This window comes from Mastomys coucha, unplaced genomic scaffold (assembly GCF_008632895.1).
Source record: "Mastomys coucha isolate ucsf_1 unplaced genomic scaffold, UCSF_Mcou_1 pScaffold1, whole genome shotgun sequence".
NCBI classification, from domain to species: Eukaryota; Metazoa; Chordata; class Mammalia; order Rodentia; family Muridae; genus Mastomys; species Mastomys coucha.
In genome coordinates, this window is record NW_022196891.1 from 69,748,578 (window position 1) to 69,775,448 (window position 26,871).

Consider the following 26,871-nt stretch of genomic DNA (forward strand, 5'->3'; position numbering starts at 1 on the left):
TTTTTTTTTTTTTTTTCATTCACTCATTCAGTAAAACTGACAGCCTGGGCTCAAGATGGAATTACATGCCTAGTGTATGCCAGGCCCTGGGTTCCCTTCCCAGTACAGGAAGGGGTTGGAGGCAGGTATAGGTTTTAAGTACTGAGTTAGGTATTGGGTAGAGAGTTAAACCATGCAAATGTGTTGTGCCCCAATGAAAGAGGCCAGAATCTAGAGGGAGAGAGTAAGTAGTATTTAGAATGATGAGTGGGTACTTCTAGTTGTGGAGTCACATGAAGGAAGAGAATTGTGTGAGAACATAGGGCAGGGTTTCCTCGCATCGGCCCCGCAGATATCGAGGGAGGGGGTGTCGTGCACCCTGGAGGAAGCTTAATAGTATCTCTGGCCTCTAATTACTGAATACCAGCAGCACTCCTCACAGCCAAAAGTGTCCTGGAAACATTGCCTAATGGCCACCAGAAGGCAAAAACCCTTGCCCCACTGGCCGCTCCCTGTGCCTCTGTTGACAACGGCCAGTGGCAAGAATGACAAAGGAGAAGGGCAAAGTTCAAGCTTGACTCCCAATTCCGATTCTTCCCCCTCTGAAGCCTCTTTCACTGAGGATGCTAAAGGAATTAGCTTCAGTAATAGAGAGAAGAAGCGCCTGGTCAGAACACCGGCAACTCACTACTCATTGGCTGACACTCCCTAAGTCATAACCAGCCCCCCACCCCAGTCCACACACATTTACATTGTAGGGCTCAGAGCTAAGTGCTGGGGTGTGAAATACAACACAGAGCTACTGGTGTCTCCGTGAGCACCCACACCTGCTAGTGTATTCATCTCGGGTGCAGTGTAGCTTCCAGGTTGGCTTGTTTCCCAGCCCACCTCACAAACTGATGTGCTTGCTAGCCCTGGGAGGAACCTCGCCCGATCCTTACCTCCTGTGCTCCTCCACGAAGCTGACAATCTCCTCTTCACTGTTGGGTTTGTCTGGGATGGTCACAGGCTCCTCCATGAAGGCCTCATAGAAATCAATCTCATTCAACTTCAGAGTCAGCTTCTTTGCCACCTTTGACGAAGGAGACAAAAAGTATGGAGTAGGAGATACAGGGGCCAAGTGAGAAACAGTACAACAGCTGCAGAAAAGGAGTCAGAAAATGTGGCTCTGGGTATCATTTAACATGATAAAGGTGGGTTACGACAGTCTAATGTCCACCTTCCCTTCAATTCTATAGGAGAAGGAACATGAGTTTGGGGTGGGGAGTACCAGCATGAAGAATGGGACCAAGACCCCATCAAGTTTGGTAGGGAAGGCTGAGGGACACTTAAGAGTGTAGGGAGACCCAGTGTAGCCGCAGGGAAGAGAACCTTGCTGTCAAAGGTAGCGAAGAAAGGGATGTAGGGATGGAACTCTTCGGCTGCATCCTCGTAGGCTTTGTAATCTGAAGGGGAGGAAGGGACAGTCACTTCAGGATCTGACAGAGACTCATTTCCCTCGACTTCTCTGCAGATCCTCCTTTGACACGTGGGTCTCAGGAGACCCGTCCCCTCAAAAAACTCTAGTTCTCTGAAAATAAAAGACAATAGAATCATAGAGGAAGCAGTGGAATGCTGGGGGTGTTTGGGAATGCCCCAGAGTGCAGGGACATAGAACAGATGACGGAGCTGACCATGCAGAAGGAAGAAGAAGGCCTAGGAGGTCGGGACCAGAGATGCCTAGCCATTGGCCAAAGTAGGGAGGCAAGGAGGATAGGTGGGTCCAAAAGAGCTGCTACCCACGCTCTGAGTCTTTGCTCTTGAAGTAGCCAATGAGTTTGATTTCATCTTCAATATTCTCAAATGCTTGCAGTTCTCGTTCACCTTCAATCAGTTCTACAGGGTCTTCTAGGACCTAGAAGAGAAACACGGAAGAGACCCTTTCTGTCGTCACAGCCAGGATCCAGAGAGAGGGACAGGGGAAAGACAGGAAACTAGAATAGGAGATGTTTGTAGTGGGTGGGTATGTGGCCTGTATGCTGTGCACTGTTAACGCTGTGTGTGTGTAGTCCTAGTGTGTAATATGCATGTTCTGTATCTTCTGTTTGTCAAGGGGTATATGTTTGTGATATGTTGTTGTTTAGGGTTCTGATGTGCATGATATATAAACATATATGTATATATATATGTAGTATATGTTGCTTTTTTTTTTTTTTTTTTGGTTTTGCGAGACAGGGTTTCTCTGTATAGCCCTGGCTGTTCTGGAGCTCACTCTGTAGACCAGGCTGGCCTCAAACTCAGAAATCCACCTGCCTCTGCCTCCCAAGTGCTGGGATTAAAGGCGTGCGCCACCACCGCCCGGCTGATGTTGCATGTTTTATGTGCTCTATGTATGCTGTATATCATGTGTGTTGCATCTGAATAAGCATTATATGTATGTTTTATGTCTGGTGTATGTGATATATATATGTATATCTATATCTATCTATCTATATGGTATGTTATATATATTATGTATGGGCCTATATATGTGGTATGTGTATGTTTTGTGTACATTGTGTCTGATCTATGTGATATATTTATGTGACATCCGTTACATGTTGCACATGGTATGTGTGCAACTGATGTAGTATACGTGTGTCTTGTGCGAGTGTGTAGGAGTGTAGGGTAGATTAGTACGGACCAAGGGGCACTGGAAACTTTAAGGCTATGAGGCTCAAGGGAATTCTCACATCAAGCAGAAACTCCACCAGAGTGTCTGCAGAAAATTCGCCATCATACTCGATGACTTCATCGCCTTTGAACACATAAACGCTGTCCTCTTCAGTTAGTCCTAGGGAATGCACGGTAGGGGGGTGAGCAATGAAGGCAGCCTTCCCATGAACCGGAGTCTAACCTGGTCACAGCCCACTTGATAATCCTGGTAGACTCATCTTGCACCTCTCCATTCCCCGCCCCCATGCCCCGCCCCATCTACCTTCAACAACCCCTTAAACCCTTCATTCCCATTAGTTCGGGAACTAAAGCTAGGGAGAAGCTGGGGCCTTGCCGGGGAGGGGTAGGTAGGGTTCGAGGGGAGGAAACTGGAAAGATTCAGATTCTAGGAACACAGCTCCCTCGCTCTGCCTACACAGCCAGGGACAAATATTCCTGCCCGCTTCTCTGGAGACTCTAGCGGCTGATTCTTTGCTACTGCTGTCCGGATGACTTGTTGCTAACTGCCCTTCCCCCATCCACATCCGGTGTCCAGCCTGTGCTGCCGCCTGCTGACCGGGTGCTGTAATATCTGGCCTCTGCTAAGAGGAGAAAGGGAGGAAGCAGAGAGGGAAGGGGGAAGGGAGGGGAAGGAGGGGGAGGAGCGAAAAAGGACTTTGCAGAAGGTCTCCCCGGCTATGCCTGTATTTCTTGGTTTCACCTTTCCTTTCAATATCTAGCTGTGTTCTTTTTTTTTTTTTAAAAAACTAACTTTTTGAGGTTACCGTACATGATTTTTTTTTTTTAAAAGAATTTTACTATGTAGCTCAGGAAGCTGAGTCCCACGATCCTCCTGCCTTGTCCTCTCAAATCTCACGAGTATCACAAGTATGAGCCACCATGCCCATGCCCCTACCCAGCCTTAGTTTTAGATGAGCATAAAGAAGGCCACAACCCCACCATTTCACCTCATGCTGGGGATGGAGCACAGGACTCTACATAGAATAGCCCCTAATCTCAAATGCCCCTGGCCCACTCCGAATAGATGTGAACCCCTCAGATCTTCCCCAAGTGCCCCACCTAGGCCTCTCCATCTTGAATAACCTGATTCTTGCCCCTCCTTGCCTTCCCTTACCTAGTTTCTTGGCCACAGCTGCATCCTTCTCAGAGTCCACCAGGCCAAAGCCAACACCCTTGTCTTCTAGGACTTGGGCCGCTAACTGGAAGGAGTCAAGATTAAATTAGCCCCCAGGATTCTTATCAGCCCCTTCCCCAGGTAATACGTTCCCATCATCGGGTCAGCTGAAGTGCAAGAAACCCAAGCATTGACCTTGACTCTTCCCCAGAGACCTCCTAATCCTCGCCTGTCTCTGGTTCAGCTTTTGAAAAGATCGTGAGTATTCATTGCTCATTGCAATGCTCCCGAGGGACGGGACACTGAGGAGTCTCACCTTCCATGAAAGGCTGGGCCCCACCTTCCATCCTGATCAAAAGCCAAACTCAGCAGAGGGGAATGTGGGACCCTGGGATCCTCAAGTAACTCCCACAGTGAGAGTTGTGGAGGATGGGGTGTGGGATGAGGAGTAGGAAAGGCCAGAAGGTCAAGAGGTCTCTATCATCCCTGGAGGGACAGCTCCTGTTCTTCCAGGCCCCACTTCCTCCTTTCACTTGCCAGTCTTTAGGCTGGTCACTACCCCACAAGCCTCCCCGTCCAGCCACCCGCGGATTCTTTCAGCTTGTGGGCATACTGTGCGACTGTACCCTACCCAGCACTGCAGTGATTCTTAGGGGAATGGCAGTGCTGGTGGCAGTTGGATGGCAGAGGCCACTGAGCACTGAGGATAAAAATACTTGGCTCATTAATCAGACAGCAGTTTCCAGAGCCCGATGGGGCACACAGAAATGCAAGCCTGGTGTCTTACACTGACACGTTCAAAGCTCTGTACAAAGTGGGGCCTCTCTGTATCACCAAGCTGGGGTAGTGCAGACAAAGAAAGACAAACATATCCCAGGTCCCTTAGGGATGTGTGTGGCCACGTATTCCAATCAGAAGGCTGCCTCCCCTCATTTCTTTTTTGTATTAACCGGCTCTGCTTTGGGCCTAAAGTCAGATTCTCTGGCTGAAAAGATGGGGAAGGCATGCTAAAGCCTTCATGGGGAAGACATGCTAAAGCCTTCGAGAGAGTTTTCTAGTGAGGACATCTGTTTGACCCATTAGGGACAAAAGGCAGCGACTGGGCTGGGAGCTCCGTGGGAAGCCTCTAGAAGTCATTTAACTATATAGTCATTGAGTCCGTTGCGGGGCGAGTAAAAGAGCACTCGTGTTTATGTTTCTGCTGTTTGCGTTCTGGGGCACAGCCCTACGTGTGTAGAGAGAGGGGCGTCTTTTGGCAGCAAGAGTACATTGGTGGTATGAAGCACAGTGCAGAGTACTGTGCAAGCTCCCTTACCCCTGCCCCCACCCCCATCCTCACCACTCCCCCCGCCCCCAGCCAAACCTAGTGCCCCTGCCTCCTGCAGCACAGAGAGGGCAGCCCCCTACAGGGCCTGCCCTAATCTTACCAACAGAAGGGTAGGACCTTGGTCCCTGAGTCTTTTTTCTTTTTGCCCAGGCCACATTCCAGCCATGCTCTTGGTCAAGACAGAGGCCCAGCAGTGCTGCTCTCAATCCAGCACCCACCCTCAGACACGGGGGCTTAGGGGCTCACGAGGGTACCGAGCATGCTCTTCAGGCCTGCTCTCCTCTAACTCACCTCCAGGATTAGCTCCTCCATCTCAAATTGTCTTTGCGAGGCCTTGTCGTCCTCGGGGGGCTCATGATAGAGGAGGGCCAGCACCTCATACTTCTTAAACACGTTCTTGTAGTTCTTGGCGTTCACATTGATCACACGGTCCACGCCGTCGTACTCAGGGAAGTCCAACCCATCTTCCCCCTGGACCCCTGACCTGGGCGTCCCTAGCACCAGTACAAACAGCAGTGCCAGCTGCAGCTTGGACGCTGCTCTGGCCCCCATCCTGTCAGTAGCTCTCATGGAGGTAGGAGGATCTGGGTCTGCTCTCCTGGTCCAGAGGTGGTTAGCTGAAATAGGGAGGTGCCCCCTGATACAGAATCCTGAGTTAGGGACTCCGGGTGGGGGTGGGGTAGAGAATGGGCCAGAGCAGTGGACAGAGGACACTGCTGGGTCCTGGAGAAACTGCCGACAGAGCCAAGAGAAAAAGGGTCAGGAGGAGGAATAGGAGCAGGGGCGGGGAGGGAACCGGAGCTGCCCCTTGAAACTGGCACCCCTCCGTCCCCACCTGGTCCTGTCTAAATATGTCTCTCTGTGGTTGGCAGGAGAGATGGATAACCTTCTGAGGCCAGGACAGCTCCATGAGAGCCTGAATCCTCTCACCTCCTATACCTCTTCCCTAGGCTCCCAGCTGCCGGTTCCTTCCCCCTCCCCCAGTGTCCAGGACTCCTTAGCTCCTGGCCCCATGCAGGCCTAAGAGCTCATCGCCATATTAAGAAAGGGAGAGAGAGAGAGAAAGAGAGATGCCGGATCTAAAAATAAGACCAGATGAGTTAGGGGTAAGTGTAAGGCTGGGGTTGGAGGAGGGGAGAGGCAGGGGTATCCAGGGATCCCAGGATAGGACAAGGCCTATCAGAAAGAAGTACAGGTAGAGAGGAGGACACACAGTATGGGCCAGAGGCTAAACTGATAACACAAGGAGAGAAAGTGGTATTTCTGACTCCTAAAATTTGTCAATCTTCAATAGGTAAAGTCTATTTCTTTCATCTTATGGAGGAGAAGTGGACAATAAAAGCGCATTCCAGGCTCCAGGAAAGAAACCCCCTGCAGTTCCCTTTAAAGACCGTGGACCAAGGATGAGATCATTCTCTGAATAAAAGATGGAGCGGAGTCCAAGACCAGAAACCTGGCTTAGCTCCAGTCAGTTTCCTTTGCTTCAGTCAACAGTCTCAACTCAGGAATGCAGGGGGGATGGACAGGGCTGGCCCGCATTCCATCCTGTAGTGATGGCGACTTTGGCCCTTCTCTGCCTGTGCTGCCCCCACTGCTGCTTGGTGCTTCATCCTCTGAGCGCTCTGCCCTTGATCCTGTGGGACTCCAACTCTAGGGCCTAGGGAGCTGGGAGGATTCCCCAGGCCGCACAGCTCTATAGAGAGCTAATAGCTACTATTCATTCCTACGTCTTTGACAAGGACCGACGATCCGGTATAAGTATGGGAAAAAGTTAACATGAAGTAAAACAGGAAGAGGTGGGCCCTGGGCCCTTACCGGAGGCTGTGGATTAATTCTGTACATCTGAGGCTCAAAGCAGAACTGGAGGGATGAAAGCTGTCATTCTGGGATCCTAGCTTGGAGGTGAAGAGTTGAAGTAAGCTTTGAGTACTTAACAAGGACTCCTTTATGGCCTTCTAGGCCTCATACTATATTTAGGTAAACTGAGGCTTAAGGAGGGATCACATTAAAGTCAGACTTCCATGTCCACAGTGCAACGTACTTCTCGTTCTAGAAGGATGGTGGTGTTTAATTTGCATCCAGGAAGAAGTATAAGGTTATGTTAGCGCAGAATAACTTCTTGCATTCCCATGGGGCAGACCTTATATAGCTAATTTAGCATTCTTAAGAACCTGACAGGAGCGGGTCCAAGAGGGACAGCTGTTGCTGTCTCGGGAGAGGCCAGAGGTAGCCCGAGCATGGCACTGGAGCTGAGGAGCTCTCAGAATCCTGTCTCTTCATCTCCCAGGAGAGTGACTGACGTGCCAGGCAGAGCTTACAACTGTTCCTGCAGAGGTTACCAAGGAGTGACGGTCAGGCCTGCTCAGTAGATGCTCCAGCCTTGGTGTCTCATTTCTGCAGGGTTCTGGGGAGAGGGAACTATCTGAACAATGAACACCAGATCTCTTCCGCCGAAAACTGGACCTTTGGAGGGAGACAGGACTCTGTGGTGTCCCTGACGGAGTCAGCCACTTCTTGTCTGTGCAGCCACCACTCCCTTCTGGTGGCCCTTTATGGCCCCATTTCCACTCTTACTCTCTTCAGCTCCTACACCACTACCCTAGGCCTCCTTTCTAATGCTTTGGGTTCTTAACTTTCTCCTCAACCCCCTTCCTTCCAGGCTGCCTGAGTGCAGGCCTCTGGATCTAACACGCCTCAGCTCCCCATATCAAATGACCCTGAGTTGGGGCGTCTGTATTTTTAACCCACCAGACACTCAAAGCTCCTCACTACTGAAACTTGAGGAGCTAGTCCCCCCCCCCGCCTCCCCCTCCCCATCTCACTCACACACACCTCCCCACCCCTGCTTCCATCTTCCAGGGTCTGTTTCAGCCCTGTCAGCAGCCGGGGTGGACCCCACACTGATGCAGCTCTGTCCCCAGGAGACCTTGTGCTAGAGGGAGCAAGCAGAAAGAAACCTCTGAGGAAGAGGGGCTGGCTACACCTTCCAGTGGGAGGGTTTCTTGTTTTGTTCTGTCTTCTGCCAGCCACAGTATCCCCTCAGTATACCCACAGTATCTCGCAGTATCCCCTTTATTTATTATTTATTTAGCCTTGCTTGTAACTGTGTTTGGTCCGAGTTACCACTGTAAGATGAGTTTGAAAAGTGGTTAAGGATACACGTTCTGGGATGAGCCCCTGGTTTCATTTATGAACTAGCATGCAATGGAGGGAATATGGTCCCAAGAACTGATGGTGGGTTTGTCCTTGGCCCAAAGCCAGAAAATGAGCAGTTGTCCGTGGGGAGTGGGGGAGGGGAAGGGGGGAGGGTGGCATTTTGGTAACAGCTGCTGGTTTTCTCCTGGTTTTCCTCAGCATTCTTCTGCATCATTTGGCCAGACATCTCCAAAAGGTTTCTGAAGTGAACTGGAGAGCCATAGACAAAGCAGAGAGGTTCACCGAGCAGAAATGGGTTCGAGACGGAAGAGGGCAAGACAAAGGAGGAAGAATCTAGAGAGGAGGGTGGGTAGAGGTATGGCTTCTTGTACCTATTTACTAAGACCGGATCAATCAAGAGCTTGAGTCCAGGGCTCAGGATGTAGCTCCATGATACGGCATTTGCCTGGCATGCACATAAACCGGCTTCAAGGCTGTACCAGAGAGAAAAGACTAAAGGATGGGATAGCTAGTGTAGAGATGTGGATGACAGGGTTAAAGGGCAGGAATCACGGTCTGCCCCACATACATGAAAAGTGGGGAGCCCCCACACCCCACTCCCCCTGCCATCCCCCAGTCATCAAGCCTTGCTGGTCCTGATGTTACTAGGTCTCCTTTAGAACAACAGTGCAGTCTGCAGTCTGAGAAAATCCAAGTCAGGGTTTAGCTTATTTAGCCCCACAAGCCCCAAGTGTGGTAGTACCCCTGACAAGATGTAGCTCAGCTGGTCTTGTCTCCCCTGCATTCTCTGGTTCTATCTAGTCTTTGAGGGCAGCTGTTTGTCTCTTATGCTGACAGGACACCAGAGACTGATCTTAACATGGGAAATAGAGCCTTCAGGGTTAAGTCTGCTTGGTTTTGTTTTTAAAGCCAGGGTCTCACAAGGGAGCCCTGTCTGGCTTGGAACTCACCATGTAGACCTCGAATTCACAGTGATCCACCTGTCCCTGCCTTCCAAATGCGGGTATTAAGGGTATGGGCCCCCACACCTAGCCCCAGACGCTGGATTCTGGTACATTCTGAGTTTCTCCTCAGGTCCCTGGAGGTCCTCCTTGACTAAGTACAATGTGGGTGTAGGAATGGAGCTTCACTGAACTCTATTTCCTCCAAATGAGACTTACACTCCGAGTAACCTGAGGGTTGTTCCAAGTATTTACTCTTTTAGATGGGCTGCTGGGTGTAACGAGACTGCACCTACTCGCTGGGCCCCAGGCAGAGCAGACGGGGCTTCCTCTCAACCCACTCCATCTCCTACCAGATTGCTCTTGCTCCAGCCCCAGGAACTTGTCTTTCTCAGCCGGAGTAAATCCAACCCATACAGTAGTGGCCCTCGGCTCAGCTTTATCTCAGGTGTCATTGTTAGACTCGGTCCTGGCTTTCCGGGAGACCAAGGCCGCATGAAGGTCTTTCTCTGATGAAGTTAGTAGTATGTCTCCATCTCCAGCCATCCTGTGGAGAAGAGACAATGAGAGCCGAGAGAAGGTAGCAGGAGAGCCACGGGTCCCGAGCCTGCCATGTGCAGCAGGGCCCCAAGCCCTGGGAGGAACAAGTGAAACCAGGAGTAGAGGACCAAGGCCCAGGAAGAGCAAAGGACAGACAGTGAAGGAGAGAAAGCCAGTGGGTACCGAGGGAGCAGATGGGATGGGAAAGCTCAGGAGGAGGCCAGTGACCACTCAAGGGTCGGAGCCAGGGTAGGTAGCCTTACCACCAGGCCGTCTACGGATGATGAGTTTTCTGAATTCATCGTAGACGAAGATGAGAGCGCTGTAGGGAAGCGCACAGAACCACCAGTTTATCCTGCAGAGAGCAAGAGTCGTCAGTCAGTGTGGCTCGAGAGGCACTCGAGCCAGAGAAGGGGGAGCCGCAAGGGTGCGGGGAGGAACCCTCTGGCTCCCCGCAAGGGTGCGGGGAGGAACCCTCTGGCTCCCCGCAAGGGTGCGGGGAGGAACCGTGGAGACGGAGCTAGGTGCTGAAGATGGGGAGGCAAATTGAGATGCGGTTGACTTGCCCTTTGAGGAGGTCGGAGCCCTAGCGCTAAGCGATTGGGGGCGGAGAGGGAAGACACAAGACAGATATCTAAAATGCCAATGGCCGTATGATAAATGTCATGTGCAGAGTTAATGTAGCATTTAATACATATTGCCAGCTGACAGTGTGTTGCGGAGAGCCCCCTGTTCCTCCCACTGCTTTTTTTTCTGCATACTCTCAGTCTTGCGACTAAAGAAGGCAACCTATACATTTATTCATGTGTGTTTACATGTACTTCCATATGGCAAAATAGACACTTAATTTGTCTTCTTTGTGCCCCTTCTATAACTAGGGAACAGGAAGATGGATATAACATGTTTTATACCCTTGAGTGACATAGAGAGCAGAGTATAAATCAATAGCACTGTTCAATAGATCAATGGAAATATAACTCAAGGACTGGGAGATGCCTGGGGATAATGGCCCGGTGGATAAGGTGCTTGTTGCACAGTCCTGATCACCTGTGTTCGGATCCCTAGAATGCATGTAAAAGCCAGGTGCAGTAACACAAGCCTCTGTAATCCCCTAATAGGGGGTGGGAGGCAGAGGCAGGAGAATTTCCAGTATCAGGGAGGCCAGTTAGCCAAGTGCACGCAGCTGTGAACAAGAGAGACTCTTGTCTCAAACATGCTGGGAGGTAAAGGTTAAGGCCAGGACTTGCCTCTGACCTCATACATGCCGTGGCACATGCGCACCTGCCCTCCTATAGGAACACGCATCACACGCACACACAGACAGAAAAAATGAAAAAAAAAAAAAAAAGAAAAATATAATGCAAACCACATGTAAAATTTAAGTTCTCTAATGCCCATATTTAGATAAATGAAACACAAGAAATAAATTTTAATAGTTTTATTTAGTCCAATATGTCAATATAGATCAAATATATATTTACTATTTAAATCAATATGTCAATTATAAAATATAAATGTACTTGACTCAATATATCAAAGCGCCGCTTCAACATGTGTGTAATCACTATAAACACTATTTTGTTCTGTTTGGTTTTAAAACACAGTCTTTCCAGATGGCCCAATCTGCCTTCAAACTTGAGATCCTCCTGCCTCTGTCTCTGAGTACTGAGATATAGGCATGCAGTCCCAAGGCTAATCAATATAGACATGACCAACCCCATAGTTCGGATTCTTCTTTTACTACTAAACCTTGGAAATCAGGCGGGTGTCCTGTTGTGCTTACCTGTCTTAACTCAGCTGCTCAGTGTTTTCCCCCACGCCCCTCTGCAGGATCTCATCATACAGAGCTGCCCTGAACGTGCTGTGCAGCCAGGCACGACTAAGAGTTCCTGATCTTTCTGGCTCCATCTCTTAAGTGCTGGGACCATAGGCATGTATCCCTGCCCCATTTTAGAACATGATTTTTCAATGGCTAAAAGGAAATACCATCTAAAGGAGTAAAATTATCTTATCCTTCCTTTCCTTTTATTTCTTTAAAAATTTTTTTTTTTTTTTTTTTTTTTAAAATGTGGTCTTACATTGCCAGGCTGGCCTCAAAATCATGATTCTCCTGTCTTAGTCTCCTACAAAACTGGGATTGTAGATTATAGCACCACTCTGTGTAGCTCAAGTTGTGTTTATAGACATATTTAATGTTATTTTTTTATTTTATTTTATTATTTTATTTTATTTGAGTCAGGGTTTCTCTGTGTAGCTCCGGCTGTCCTGGAACTCACTCTGTAGACCAGGATGGGCTCAAACTCAAAGATCTGCCTGCCTTTGCCTCCCGAGTGCTGGAATTAAAAGTGTGCACCACCATCACCGCCTGGTTATTGTTTTAATTTTTAACTTTGAGTTAAAATTAAAATCACACCAGGCGGTGGTGGCGCACGCCTTTAATCCCAGCACTTGGGAGGCAGAGGCAGGTGGATTTCTGAGTTCGAGGCCAGCCTGGTCTACAGAGAGAGCTCCAGGACAGCTGGGGCTATACAGAGAAACCCTGTCTCAAAAAACAACAACAACAACAAAAAAATTAAAATCACAAATAGACATTTCATGCTAATTAGTCATGCTGTTCAAGAGCTCAGTCATCACACATAGAGAGCGGCAACCATATTGGACAGTACAGACATAGGTCAGGGTTCATCGGCTACACACACCACAACTATGACTTACTCTGCACACCACTAGCATACAAATACCTTTCCATTCATTGAACAACAGTTATATGTATATCCAGGATCTGTATAAGGGGAAATAAAAATGGTTATATATGATGCTCCTTTATCTTGAAGACTTCAGAGAGATCAGAAAGAAGAGCTGAATGGGCACACAAAATAATACTAGGTGCTGAGTGCTGTGTTCAAGATGCCTAGAGAGTACAGTAGGTTCATTTCCATTTGTTTTTGACATCTTCAGCAACAAAAGCATAGATACAGTTAGTAAAATTCTCCATAGTCAGATATACCCAATGCTTAAAACCAAGTTTCCCATGTAATTCTTCTCAATACTCTTCCAGATTCCATTTTTTTTTTCCAGTGCTGGAGCACAAACTCAGAGCCTCACATGTGTGTAGAGAGAATCTCCCATGCACTGTGTAAAAGCACTCACCTGTCAATAAGAAAAGCCTTTGGCCAATGAGCTGAGGCAGGAGGTGGGACTTTGGCAGAGAGAGAGAGAGAGAGAGAGAGAGAGACAGAGAGAGAGAGACAGAGAGAGAGAGAGAGAGAGAGAGAGAGAGAGAGGAATTCTGGTATAATAATCAGGTGCAGGAGATTTCCCCCCAGACACAGAGGAAGACAATCACATGAAACTGAGGACCAGGTAACCAGCCACATGGCAGGACTTAGAATAAAATAAATGGTAATTAAAATATGAGCTAGTCATGGGACAGAGCCAAAGCTATTGGCTTAAGCATGTATTCATATACGAGAAGTCTCCTATGGTTACACACATGTTCCGCGTGTGCTCTGCCACCATGCTCTACCCCCTGCCCTGCAAGACGTGTGCTGATGGCAGAGGCTCAGAATAGGAGCAAGTCACAAAATATAAGGAGCTGAGCTTCAAACTTAGGATTGTCAATGTCTACGGCTATTTCCATCATTAACTATTAATTGAGCACCTATATTGTATGAAACAGTGTGTATAACATTGAAAGGGAGGCTGGAGAGATGGCTCAGCGGTTTAGAGCACTGACTGTTCTTCTGGAAGTCCTGAGTTCAAATCCCAGCAACCACATGGTGGCTCACAACCATCCGTAATGAGATCTGATGCCCTCTTCTGGTGTGTCTGAAGACAGCTGCAGTGTACTTACATATAATAAATAAGTAAACCTATAAGAAAAAAAAATACACTGCAAGGGATAGTTAGGCAAGCAAAGCATGTGAGCACGCAGGAATAGGACAGGTAATTCTTCTTAGTAAATTTTGGATTCTTTCAAACCTGAGGATAGAATCCAGGGCTTTGTACATGCTAAGCAATCACTCTGTCACTGAGCTACACCCTCAGTCTCTCTTTAAAATTTAAGATTACAAACTAAAGCTGAGCATGGTGGCACATACCTATAATCCTGATACTTGGGAGACTGAGGTGAGAGGAGTTCAGGGTCATGATCTCTACCCAGCAAGTGCAAAGCCAGCCTGGGTCTGTGAGCATGAGACCCCGCTCGAAAAACTTCATGAGCAGATATTAATGTTAAAGCAAAGCGTAATAAAAAAGCTGAGACTTGAATAGGACAAGAAACCAGACAGGGTGTGCATTCACATATTAAAACATTATTTTTAAATCTCATATAATAAAACATTTTTCACATTTAAAACATACACACACACACACACACACACACACACACACACATACACACACACACATACATATATATATATATATCCAGAATATAATTAGGTAAGCTAGCCATAAATTTGGCTCTTTGTTTTGAGATAGGTTTTCTATCTCAGGTTGGCCTCAAACTTATAATGTCACCAAGAATGTCCTTGAATACCTGATGCCTCTGTTTTCTGTCTCCTAGGATTACAGGTATGTGCCGCTCTACCTGGTAAATTGGACTACCGCCATGATTATATTAGGACCAAGAAACATGTATCCTTCCCAGCTTTGTCAGATGCCGTCATAAAATTCCACTCAATTAAACACCGCTAAGTCTGCTGAATTTGCAAGTCCAGCAGCTTGTGATCGCCTGACATAGTCTCCGACACCTCCCTAAATAAAGGGCGTATATTTGAGTGTGAAAGAACCTCACAAGTCCCCGAGTCCACTCATCTGGGCAGTTTGTCCTGGCTACTTGGCGATTGTCCTTTTCAAACAAATATTTTCTCCCACTTCCTCCCAGACGTCCTCCCTGGGCTGGCACCTGTTCCCTTACTCACTTGAGTGGGTACATTCGCAGGGACACATCCATGCCCGGAACGTAGGACAGGAAAGCTGCCAGGAGTGTCTCTTCAAGGAGTCCAAATATTAGGACTTTGTTTCTGGGAAGAAAGAGTGATGGGTGTAATAGACACAGGGAGAAAAGGTGACGAAAGGGAGTGTTCAAACCTGGGGAGGGTTGGTCGCTATTCATGGACACATACTTCATGCCCTGTGTGAAGAGTGAATTTCTTCGAGTCTTGCAGATGATGAGGTCGGCCCACTGCACAATCACGATGCTGATGAAGAAGGCCGTCTGGCATGTGAACTCCACCACCTTCCGCTGCTCGTAGGTCTGGGGGCGGGGAGGGTGTAGGATGAGCAAAAAAAGGGGGCATCTGGGTCAGAAAGAAGTTTAGATATACCCAAGAGTTCCTTGTCTTGCAGGACCCAGAGTCTGAGCTTTGCACTCTCTGGCTGCCTCTAGCCCTGTGCACATAGCAGTCTTTCTTACAATGTTTGTGTATTTTCCCCACCTGACTGAAAGTTCTTTGGATCCCTTTGCCATACCTTGCCTATTAAATATTAAATAAACACACCTCAGTACGTTTTTAATACATTAGGAATATGATTAAAATGAGACGGACTGAGGCCAGCAGAGTCCAGAGGTATTAAGTCAGAAAGGAAGGGAGAACCAGGGGGCCACATGAATACAGAGTGGGGAGGAATGTCCAAGAAGAGAGGTAGACAGAAGCTGCAGCTCAGTTGTAGAGCGCTTGCCTAGCATGCGTAAGGCCTGGTAGAATGGTAGACAGGAGGCACTCCCTCATTCATCGCTTGGTTCTTTCGTTTGCACTGTATACACAAGGGACTTAGAACCTGGTAGGAGGCATCGCAATGCTAAACAATGCCAATGCAATAAATAAGTTACAACAGAGAAGCCAAGAGTCCTGGAGGAACACTGAAGAGGTGCATCTAAATTAGACTGGAGGAAAGACCCTGTGTCTAAAACAAAACAACACCTTCCTAAGTATAGACAATAAGAAATTAGTAGGTAGGTTTGCACGCTATTAAGATACTAACTGTAAAACCTCTTGGGACGTACCTCAAGTTGTATTTGGATAGAAACAAAAACAGCCTTCAGTGATTAGAAAACTAAGGTTAAGGTGATGTACCCCTTAAATCCCAGTCTCTGGGAGGCAGAGGCAGGTGGACCTCTACATTCAAAAGCTGTCTGCCCTGCCTGGTAAAACATGGTCTCAGACAAACAAGCAAACAAAACAAACAGGCAAAAACTTGTTGAGCCAAACGTGGAACCAGGCCAAGGCCAGCCAGCATACTTGTGTGCTCGTCAGCTCTGCACCACCATCTGTGCCAATCTCTGCCATTGCTTGGAGACTTTAGTGTCTGGCTCAACGTTTCTCTACTCCTGCTCTTGGCCTTGTTTTTTTTTTTTTTTTTTTTGAGATTTAAATTTCATATTTATGAGTAATCTTCCATTGCCATGGCTCCCCAGTTTTTTTATCCCCTCTAATTCTGTTCTCCTCCACACTCTAAGTAGGCAGCTTGCTCACACAGCTAAGCTTTAGATATTATCCTATACCCTTTCCAATACCTAGAGATTGTCTGCAATTTAAATTTCAGGCATATTTATCGTCCGTGTTTATCTTTCTATCTCACTCCAGTATCTCAGTTTCAATATTTTCTGGTCTCTCTTGGACTTACTTAAAATCTGTTAACTTGATGTGTTACACACACACACACACACACACACACACACACACACACACACACACCCTCTCCTCCCATAACTAGATTAAGCTCCATAAGACTCATGGTTTATAGGCTGAGTGTAGTGGAGCACACCTTTAATCCCCGCCCTTGAGAGGCTGAAGCAAGAAGCAGCATGATGACTTACAGGCTCTGTCTACATGGGAAGAAGCTCATGACTTGATCATTTTGGTTTCCTGTCCTATCCCAAGGTCCTGGATTAGTTTCTAATATAGGCTGTGATAAGTCTGATTAATGAAAGTTTTTTTTTTTGTTTTGTTTTGTTTTTTTTGTTTTTGGTTTTTTGTTTGTTTGTTTGTTTGTTTTGTTTTGTTTTTTTTCAAGACAGAGTTTCTCTGTATAGCCCGGGCTGTCCTGGACCAGGCTGGCCTCGAACTCAGAGATCCACCTGCCTCTGCCTCCCAAGTGCTAGGATTAAAGGCATGCGCCACTACTGCCCGGCTAAAAGATAATTCTTAAAAGACATTACTTTAAAAGGGTAAGTTGACGTCATGTACTTTCTGGGTGGAGAGCTCACAGTTCTGATGTCATGAACTCTAATCCTCTGGAACTGTAAGGCTAAAATAAACTCTTTTTTTTTTTTTAACTTTAAGTTTTCTTTTCTTTTCTTTCTTTTTTTTTTAAAGATTTATTTTTTATTATATGTAAGTACACTGTAGTTATCTTCAGACACACCAGAAGAGGGCGTCATATCTCATTACAGATGGTTGTGAGCCACCATGTGGTTGCTGGGATTTGAACTCAGGGCCTCTGGAAGAGCAGTCAATGCTCTTACCCGCTGAGCCATCTCTCCAGCCCAACTTTAAGTTTTCTTGGTCATAGTGTTTTATCACATCAATGGAAAAGTAACTGAGGGGCTGAAGAGATGGCTCAAAGGTTAGGAGCCGTTGTTGCTCTTGCAGAGGACCCAAGTTCAATTCCCAAAACCCATATGATGGTTCACAACTATGCTTAATTAACTCCAGTTCCAGGAGATCCAGTGACCTCTTCTGACCTCTTTGGGCCATGCAAGCAAAACTACACATAAAATGTTAAAAAAAAAAAAAAAAGAAAGAAAGAAAGAAAGAAAGAAAGAAGGAAGGAAAGAAAAGAAATTTAACTAAAACAGAAATTGGTACCAGGAGTAAGGTATTGCTGTGGCAGACCTGACTATGTGGTTTTCCTGGAGGCAAAAGGAGAGAAAAGTTTGGCACTTTGGACTAGAAATGTGGTTGAATGCTGTATGCAGAGCTTACTGGGTTAATCTAGTAGAAGTTTGGAAAACAGCAGTGGGTCAAAATCTATGTGGATCGTGGAGACCCAGGTCAGGGGGTTGAGAGGAGAAGGCTACTGGACCACAGACTGTTCTTGTGATATTTTGGCAAAGAGTGTGGCTGTTTCCTGCCCTCAACTTAAGAACTGAACTTAAAAGTAACAGACTAATTCCATAGGCAGGGGAGATTTCAAGATAGCCTCATATTGACTTTATTAACAATTATTAGTAGTCACTCTTAAGTAAGTGAACAATGAAAAAGAGCAAGTGGGGGAAAAAAAGAAATAGAAAATGTGCTGCTTGAGGAGAAAAGGAACATCAGAAAGTTTTATGTTGGCCTCCAAGGCTTGAGCTGAAAGCCATAAGGAAATTGAGGAGAGACCTGATCTACATTGGGATAGGGGGAGGGGTGCCCTCAGGGTAAGACCCCACATGGAAACCAAGCATCCATCCTGCAAAAGGAAACGGCCTAGGGGATTGCCTGCTTCTAAAGAGCAGTAACAGAAGCTGCTGCAAAGGAGATTCAAGGGGGACTGGGTTTGTCTCAAGTTGTCATTCACATAAGGTTGGCTTTAAGGTCATGAAGGATTGAAAAAAGAATATGGGAGCTGGGGCAGCGCACATCTTTAATCGCAGCACTTGGGAGGCAGAGGCAGGCAGATTTCTGAGTTAGAGGCCAGCCTGGTCTACAGAGTGAGTTCCAGGACAGCCAGGGCTACACAGAGAAACCCTGTCTCGAAAAACCAAAAAAAAAAAAAAAAAAAAAAGGAGAAGGAATGTGGGATATTCTGCTGTGGTTACAGAGAACCCTTGAGGCCAGGCATGTGACAAGGGTAGCCCATGCAGAAAAGCCCTGAGAGGCCACTGTACGAAGCTATCAAAGTGAAGCCCCACTTGCACAGGACCCCAAAATGGCGGAGATGCCAGACAACTGTGGCCAACCCATTTTCTTATAATGCTTTACATGTCTTCAGTATCTAAGAGAAATCCTTGTCGTGTAAAATGAGTCTTAAATAGATTTCATCTATGATAAATCAGCATCATGCCACAGCTTGCCTGCAGGGAAGACACGTAGAGTGTAAAACTAACCAGAGCTTGAGTTGAGCGTTGGGGAGGTGTTGGTACGGTGAGCGCGGGGTAAGCACTCTAGACATCACTGACTACTGGAGCACGGGAACATGGACTTCTGCTGATGGCCTCATGGGGTTCAACTGGCCAAAGCCACAAGTGTATAAAAGCTATCTTTTTTTTTTTCAACAACTAGGATTTGAACACACATTTTTTTTTTTTTTGAGACAAAGTCTCCTAGCATATAGCCTAGGCTAACCTGGAACTTACTATGTTGCCTAGGTTAGCCTTCAGTTGGTGGTACTCCTACCATAGCTTCCCAAGCACTGGGCTTAGATATACCATCACCCTTGGGCGACTCCCTCCGTCTGATCAGTACCTATTCTGATCCTACTTTGTACTTACCCACTGCTGCCCATAGCTGTCTTCTAGGTCATTTAAGTATGCGTCATCCCAGTGGAGACGGATACCCAGAAGATCAAGTGGCTTAAAACCATTCTCCGCCAGGATCACAAAATAGGTGAAAAACCCAGCCAGAGCCTGTATCATTCCTACGAGAGACAGAGTCATCAGGGAGGAGAGAGTCTGTTCAGAGAATGGTCCCAAAAGGCAGATCATAGCTGGTTAGTGTGTATCTGCATAGGGACGAAGATTCTTGTCATTGGGGATCTGATCTTGCCATCTCTGACAGACTTGCTTCCAAAAACCCTGACATTTGTTTCTAACCATGTTAAGTCTGAAGAGCTATTTAAACCCTCTGGCATGAATCCTAGAGCTCAGAGAGCTATAGGATTTGGAGTTTGCCCCGCTGGATTTTGGTCTTGCTTTGGTCCACCTAGGGTCATCTTTGAAGCATACAGTCCTTTTTAGAAACATTTTTCATTTTAATCATGTGGCTGTGTCGGGAGGAGCAGGTATACGTATAAACATAGAGCCTACAGCAGTCAGAAGAGAGCTTCAGAGCTACTGTCGCGTGCTATCTCTTTACTCCTTGTTTCACATATGGGAAGGGATGCTATCATATTATGTAGGTTTTCCCCTTTACTATTGGTCTGTAAGGACAGCTCAGAGAGCAAGAGTTCTCTGTGGTCCCAGAGCCAAGCGTGGTTCAGTTTTGAAACACTGTTCCCCTGGCTTTTAAACAGAGGTGTCTAAATGGCCAGCCACAACCACTGTCACTTTCCTGTCACCCCACCCCTACACTTCCCTAGGCTCACCGATCTGCCCATAGGCCATGCCAATAAGACGGTGGTTCACAAGATTGTCCGTTTTGGGGTTCCGTGGAAGCCTTTTCATGATGTCACTTTCAGGTGTCTCGTAAGCCAGGGAGATAGCAGGGACCTGGAGTATGGATTGTGGGAATGACAGGTACACAGGGTTCGGAAGACACTCTAGAGCTAGCCTGTTACAGGACAGATTTCTCCCTACCCTTGATGAATCTTAGGAATCCCCAGAGTGAAACCTGGCGCTCACCATGTCAGTGCCCAGGTCAATGCAGAGAATGGTTATGGTACCCAGAGGCAAGGGTATGCTTAAAATGATGAACAGCAGGAAGGGGGTGATCTCAGGGATGTTGCTGGTCAGGGTGTATGCGATGGACTTCTTCAGGTTGTCGAAGATGAGGCGACCTGGAGAGGAGGAGCAAACAGAGGACACATACCTCTGATAAACTAACTCCTGGAAAGAAAAAACTGCTAGAAAGGAGTAGTCCGTAAAAATGCTGGGAAGTCTCGGACCTTGGAGGTAGGAGTGGGGGTGGGGGTGGGGGTCTATGTTTTGTCCGCAAATTGTGTGGCTATCCAATAAAGCCATGATTTATTAGCCATGGGCATACTTTGTACTTTTTGTTCTTGGATCCACCATGGCTAGTGTCACCTGATCTCTGAAAATTAGGCAGAGTTGGGCAGAGTTAATCCTGGAGGTGTCTGAAAATACCAGGGTTAAAGTCTTTGCAAGATTAAGAACTGAATGGAAAGAACCCAAGCTTGGGTTTGAGTCTGATTTTTCTGCCTTAACTTGTGACCTTGCTTATTCCTCTAAGTGCCACTTCTTCTGCCTTGCAAGATGGCTGAGTCTAGTCTTAGTTACTCTAAGTGCCACTTCTCCTGACTTGCAAGATGGCTGAGTCTAGCCTTGGGTACTCTTCCACAGGCTGTCATTTCTTCTTCTTTTTTTTTTCCTATTTTTTTTTCCTACTGTTTTAACCTTTTGTGAAATTTGCCTTGTTCACTGTCTGCTTCTCCCCAGGATAAAGAAAGTTGTTCATGGGTAGGAATTTGTGTCTTTGTCTCCTGTACTGGGGATAGTCATTTTGCAAATGGTGCTCAGAAAAAAAAAAGTTATTGAATTAAATAGATTTAAAATAATGAGCAAACTGTCAGATTCATACCAGATTACAATAAAATGGATTGGTATGTTTTAGTAAGATAGCTTCAGACAGAAATGGGGAGCCTCATGGGGTTTCTGTTCCAAGAGGCATTCTCTTTGGAATTCTCTGGAAAGAGGGTAATTGAGTTCATTCAGTTAATTTGCAGATAATTTCCAATTGGTCTTAACGTGTCCGCATCATTCAGACAAACTTCTGTGGGGCCCTGCTGAAAAAGCATTCCATTTCTGAAGCAATGACTACCTCTGAAAACTGTATTGAAGTAAATACACTTGAATCCCAGTGACCATAAAGAAGATATGATATGGTATGCCAGAGTCCCAGTCTCCCTCGAAAACCTGGACAACACTCCAACTTCAAAAAGAACACTTAAGCTGGGCGGTGGTGGCGCACGCCTTTAATCCCAGCGCTTGGGAGGCAGAGGCAGCCTGGTCTACAGAGTGAGTTCCAGGCCAGCCAGGGCTGTACAGAGAAACACCAAAAAAAAAAAAAAAAAAAAAAAAAAAAAAAAAAAAAAAAAAAAAAAACCACTTAAGTTGAATTTTTTTTTTTTTAAATATAAGGTCTCTCATTTTACACAGGCAGGCCTCAAAATTGCTATGTAGCCAAGGATGATTGACCTTCAACTCATGATCTTCCTGCCTCCATCATCAGAATGCTCGGATAATAGGCATTTTATGTGGTGTTGGGACCTAAGCCTAGGGCTTTATGCCTTCTGGATAAGTAGTCTACAAACCATGCTCCTCCAGCCCAACCTGATGGAATTTTCAAGGCTTTGTCTTCTAAGCCGTTGCAGTCCATACAGGATTAGGAGGTTGGATGGTGACCATAGGCAATGAAGGAAACGTACACTAAGCCCCACTCAAAGGATCAAATCCAGCCATCAGGTACCCAGCCTCCTCACCCTCCTCCACGCCTGTCACAATGGAGGCAAAGTTGTCGTCGAGAAGGATCATGTCAGCTGCCTGCTTAGAGACATCAGAGCCAGTGATGCCCATGGCAATGCCGATGTCAGCCTTCTTCAACGCGGGGGAGTCGTTCACCCCGTCACCAGTCACTGCTACGATGGCTCCCTGGTGAAATCCAGACAAGAGTGAAAAAAAATGTGTGTTAAGATTCAGGATCAGTCCCAAAGGTCAACTCGATTCCAGCATCTTGCAGTCACGTTTGATTTATCTGTGCTCAGCCCAGTCTTCTGTCCCTGTGAGCTATTTAAGCCTGCAGCGAGCTTTCAAACGGAAGGCCGTCGATGGGGTTTGAAATGGGATTCCCTCCGGTACCTTTCTACCCATTCCATGTGTTCCCCTGCTGGCTTTGTGGCTGGACTCTAATCTGACTCCCCAGGGCCTCTTGGCTCCCTTACCAGTCTCTGACACCCCTCCACAATGATGAGCTTCTGCTGAGGGGAGGTCCGGGCAAACACAATCTCCTTATAGGACTTGAGGATATTGTCCAGCTGTTCTGAGTCCATGTTTTTCAGTTCTGAGCCGTGCACTACAATGGCTTTAATAGACCTAAGGGAAGGAGTTTCCGAAGGCTAGATCAAAGTGCTGAGGACTCGCCTCAGGCTCCAGTAGTCTCTGCTAATCTCTTAAATTCTGGCTTCTTTCCTACCCATTCTCCTTGTTCCCAGTGTGCACCATCCTCAGACTGATTCATCCCATCCTCGACCCTCTTTGTCAAGCACTCCTGCCTTTGCTCTAATATCTTTTCCCGTTTCCTCTGAAAACCCAGTGACCTAATTACCTAGTTACTTTTCTGTTATATTTTACTGAGTAGAGTGTAAACCCCACAATCCTCCTTGCTGCAGGAGACCCCAGGAACTTCACAAAGTGATTTGGGGGGGGGGGCGCGGGCAGGCTGAGGACAGAGGTGCAAATGTCAGATGTGAGTTCTTTAGGGGGACTCACTTGTTATTGACTTGACTGACAGAGATTTTAAGCTGAGCAGCGATGTCCTCTGCCGTGTCGTTGCCTTCCGAAATGATGCCCACGCTTTTGGCAATAGCTTTGGCTGTGATGGGATGATCCCCCGTTACCATGATTACCTGAGTTGGGAGGAGGAAGGAAAAGGAGAATGTTTAAGATAAGCCCTGGATCCTCTATGCCCCTCCTCCAATCATAACTCATTTAGTAGATCAGTTCCAAGCACAACTTGTCCACACCAAGGGCTGTGCTACTGTGGGTTTAGTCCTTGGAGGCAGGGATGTCCGACGATGCGACACAGGACACAGATGCTTCAGGTTCTAGACTGCCCAAGGAAGAAGCCAGTCATTTGGCTTTGTTCCAGAAGCCAGTCATTCACTTTGTTCCAGAAGCTGTCTGCGATTTTTTTTTTTTTTTTTTTAAGCAACAACACAGAAATACATACCAAACATTACGGAGGGATGCCTAGAATAATAAGTCACCGAACCAAACTTCATCAGGGCCAAGTACGTCTAGAACCCTACTCTGCCCCTTGCCTCGCCCTGCCCTGCACTTTCAATCTGGAAGCTCGTTGTATCCTCTTCCCGCCCAAAGATGAGGTCCTGTGCTCTTAGCTTTCTTAGTATCCTGTTCTTTCCACGCTGCTGCTGCTGCTGCTTAGCACTTGTCCGAATAGTGAGCTTTTTCCCACGGGAATGAGTGCTTCCAGAAGGGGAGGGGACTACACTTAACAAGCCATCTGCAAATAATTAAGGGATGAGGGCTGAAGGGAAGATGGCTACCCGAGAGCCCCTTCTCAAGGTTCCCAACTGTCCTCCAGGCATCCATACAGTTTGTCAAGCTCTCATAGGAGGGATCGGTGAAACATCTGAAGATGGCAATAGCTTTCGATACTTTCAGAGACAAAGACCCAGAAGAGGCCTATTAGCTTTCGAGGTGTGAAATACACACTGAAGTGGTCTTTCCCAAAGGACTCAACTATAGGGTTTCACAAACCCCATCATTCCACCCTTGACTTGATGCAAGAAGACAGCAAAATGCTAACTAAGTTGCAATTGCACTGAGCTGGTACCCCAACCTACTGATGTGGATCACCAGGTGTTCCGGCTAGGGCTGGCTGATAGTGGTGGGGAACTAGAGAGGAGCTGGAAGAGGACTCCCTTGGACCCGTGGCTGAGACTGGGCCCTTAGTGAGGTGATTCTGGGTTACAACACAATGCAGATTTCCCAGGGGCTCATCAGTGGTGGCCTAGGACCTGCTTCATGAGGCATGCTTGCCTTCCTAGTGCATTTCTAGTCTCTCATCATGTCTGACACTACACGGGACTGTTGTCTAGTGGTTTCAACCATTCCACCTCCATGCCAAACCAGAGAAGTAAAAATACAATGCTAACTATCCCAAGAGTGAGCTCCCTAGACACAATGTTACAAAAACTCAGATATTCATGTATGAGATGCACTCAGAGAAGAAGAGTGCAATGCTAACTATCCCAAGAGTGAGCTTTTTGATACAATGTTACAAAACACTCAAATACCTGTGTAAGAGATGCAATCATGCAACAGAAGTGTCGGTCTACAAAAAAAATAGCTCCTTTTCAGGTAAAGGCTATCTAGCTGCTTTGGGAATTCATTAAGTTCTAGAAGGACTTATTTCCTATGTGTTGGTGCCGCCTATACCTCTCATGTTCTCACAGAGTGGTACCAACTATCCTTGTGTTCCCATCCACCCTTTTCTCCCAGATCAGGTCATTTGAAACTTTGAAATGTCAATAAGAAAGCTATGTCTCTAGGACAGCTTTCAAAGCTTGCTTTCTTTGTAGAAGGAACCAGGCTTATAATGAAACAAGTATTTTCATTCTACTGAAATCTTAGTGATAAATATGATGGGAGTATTTATTTTTTATTTTTTTTTTGTAATCACATTTATTTCAAAGCCATAGGCATACACAGCTAACCTGCTCAGTCCTTGTAAAAGGCTTTGGGGCCATGCAACCATCATATGACTTTTTATTCTGTAGTGTGTGACAGTCATCAGCTGTGTGTCACCACCACTTGGGGTGGGGCAGGAGGCTTGACTCTGGAAGGATCTGCTTCGGAACGAGCTCCCCAGTGTCAGTTATATTTTGTACGTTTTGAAAGACGATGCTGTTCATCTGTCTTATATTTCCCTCCAGGGAGACCGAATGAGTCACAGTTCGTCAACTGAGTCTGCCAGCTTTCCCATCAGGTGAGCGAGCATCCAGAGCGAGCAGGTACACATTGTAGGGAAGCCCATAAACAGGCTTAGAACAAGGCCTGCTCGGAAAGCGTTGAGGCCTTCCAGCTTACAGCCAGCCCTCCGAGTCCTCACAAACTACGAACTGGCTATGTCTCGGGCAGTGGTGACACTCTGATCTGGTAGGCATCCTGACTCACATTACTTCTTTGGACCTCCCTACCTGTTGGCACACTGGCTCCTCTTACCAAAGAGATCCACAAATCCCCAGGTGAGATAAATTGCCAATATAGGTATATTTACCCACATAAGGTATATTTTTATCATTTCAATTTGAAAGATAATGCTTTTTTTCTGTTGCCAAAAAGCATTTTGCCCTAAGCAAAGATATATTCCGCTAGTCAATGTAAGGACCCAGAGTTGGAGGTGGGGCAGAGTTGTTTTGCTTTTAATCCAACAGAAAAAGAAAAGCTAAGCTCATGAGAGCTCACATGAAGTAGGGTCTCAAGACACTCTGAGCAGCCAGCCTGTCTCCTTAGAATGTGGAGCTCCCATGGGAGAACTGGTAGCCACTCAGACTTCCTTGGAGCAAGTGCAATATGCTTGAGGTGATGCTTGGGCACTAAGAGGGAAAGGAATTTAAATAGAGTTGAATACAAGATAAAAAGGAGACAGAAGTGGAGGAGGCCACCATGAGAGGAGATACACTATGAGTGTATGGCCAGGAATAACAAACAGCAATAACAAACAGCAAGTAAGACAGGAAAATATGGCTGGGAAATAAGTTAGAATAGCTCCAAACCTGCCCAATCCCTGCCTACAGCTTGTAAATAAAATACCTGGATTGTGTGTCTTTTATATGGGCTAGTTGGAATTTTAAGCTTTACTGCAGCTGGCTACATTCACAATGTTGCTCTTCACTCCAAGAGTCTACCTCAAAGCTCAGAGAAGTCAGACGGCCCATGGCCTTCTTCCATGATATTAGATGGTAGCTTCCAGCACTTTGGAGAAACAACGTTGGTTATTCTATGGAGATGTTCTGTAACAATGTCATCTCCACCAAGAACTCACTGTCTCAGAGGTTTTCCAAGGTGGTGATTAAACATTTGATAGGTTATAATTTCCCATATCGCTCCTTTCGTCTCCACTCCAGCGAACCATCATTTAACCCAGCGCTGTTCAGGACAATTCAGGCAACTTGCCAGCCGTCTCACAGGTCTAATGTAAGAGCAGCTCCAACAGAGAGCACCTACCCCCCCAAGTGACCCCAACTTCCCCGCTCTAGCCAGCTCTTCCCAAGTCTTAGATGCAGGTAATCCAGAATATAAGGGATGAGCAGAAAGTGTCCATATGTACTCTGTTACGATATGAATCTTGGGCCAGTGAGATGGCTCAGCAAAAACACTTGTGGAACAACAAGCCTGACACCCTGAGTTCAAATCCTGAAGCCCACAAGGTGGAGAGAAAGAATTGACTTCCAAAGGTTATTCTCTGAACTACACATGAGCATTGTGGCTTGGGTGTACCCACACTTACATATCTACACACAGACACACAATCATTCAACATTAAAAAAAA

The 26,871-nt window shown here is 46.7% G+C and overlaps 2 protein-coding genes across 4 annotated transcripts in view; both read right to left on the bottom strand.

The window, feature by feature from the left end:
- The window catches only part of Casq1 (calsequestrin 1), a 10,289-nt gene extending 4,245 nt beyond the window's left edge, over positions 1 to 6,044 (bottom strand). Inside the window, exons 1-6 of the mRNA XM_031389992.1 lie at positions 5,406 to 6,044; positions 3,788 to 3,872; positions 2,691 to 2,791; positions 1,762 to 1,873; positions 1,351 to 1,424; positions 921 to 1,051 (exon numbers count right to left, since the gene is read on the bottom strand). Of these exons, the coding sequence (XP_031245852.1) occupies positions 921 to 1,051; positions 1,351 to 1,424; positions 1,762 to 1,873; positions 2,691 to 2,791; positions 3,788 to 3,872; positions 5,406 to 5,684 (782 nt within the window). The 5' untranslated portion in view covers positions 5,685 to 6,044. The remainder of the gene's footprint in view (positions 1 to 920; positions 1,052 to 1,350; positions 1,425 to 1,761; positions 1,874 to 2,690; positions 2,792 to 3,787; positions 3,873 to 5,405) is intronic.
- Positions 6,045 to 9,445: 3,401 nt separating this feature from the next.
- Atp1a4 (ATPase Na+/K+ transporting subunit alpha 4) overlaps positions 9,446 to 26,871 on the bottom strand; it is a 40,887-nt gene continuing 23,461 nt past the window's right edge. For 2 of the 3 annotated variants that reach the window (XM_031389968.1, XM_031389974.1), the window contains exons 14-23: positions 23,064 to 23,200; positions 22,517 to 22,667; positions 22,058 to 22,226; positions 20,241 to 20,395; positions 19,985 to 20,108; positions 19,173 to 19,318; positions 14,881 to 15,011; positions 14,677 to 14,778; positions 10,015 to 10,106; positions 9,446 to 9,758 (exon numbers count right to left, since the gene is read on the bottom strand). In XM_031389968.1, the coding sequence (XP_031245828.1) occupies positions 9,730 to 9,758; positions 10,015 to 10,106; positions 14,677 to 14,778; positions 14,881 to 15,011; positions 19,173 to 19,318; positions 19,985 to 20,108; positions 20,241 to 20,395; positions 22,058 to 22,226; positions 22,517 to 22,667; positions 23,064 to 23,200 (1,236 nt within the window). In that variant the 3' untranslated portion in view covers positions 9,446 to 9,729. Of the gene's footprint in view, positions 9,759 to 10,014; positions 10,107 to 14,676; positions 14,779 to 14,880; positions 15,012 to 19,172; positions 19,319 to 19,984; positions 20,109 to 20,240; positions 20,396 to 22,057; positions 22,227 to 22,516; positions 22,668 to 23,063; positions 23,201 to 26,871 lie in introns of those variants that run through there. The other variant, XM_031389980.1, reaches the window with a different exon arrangement.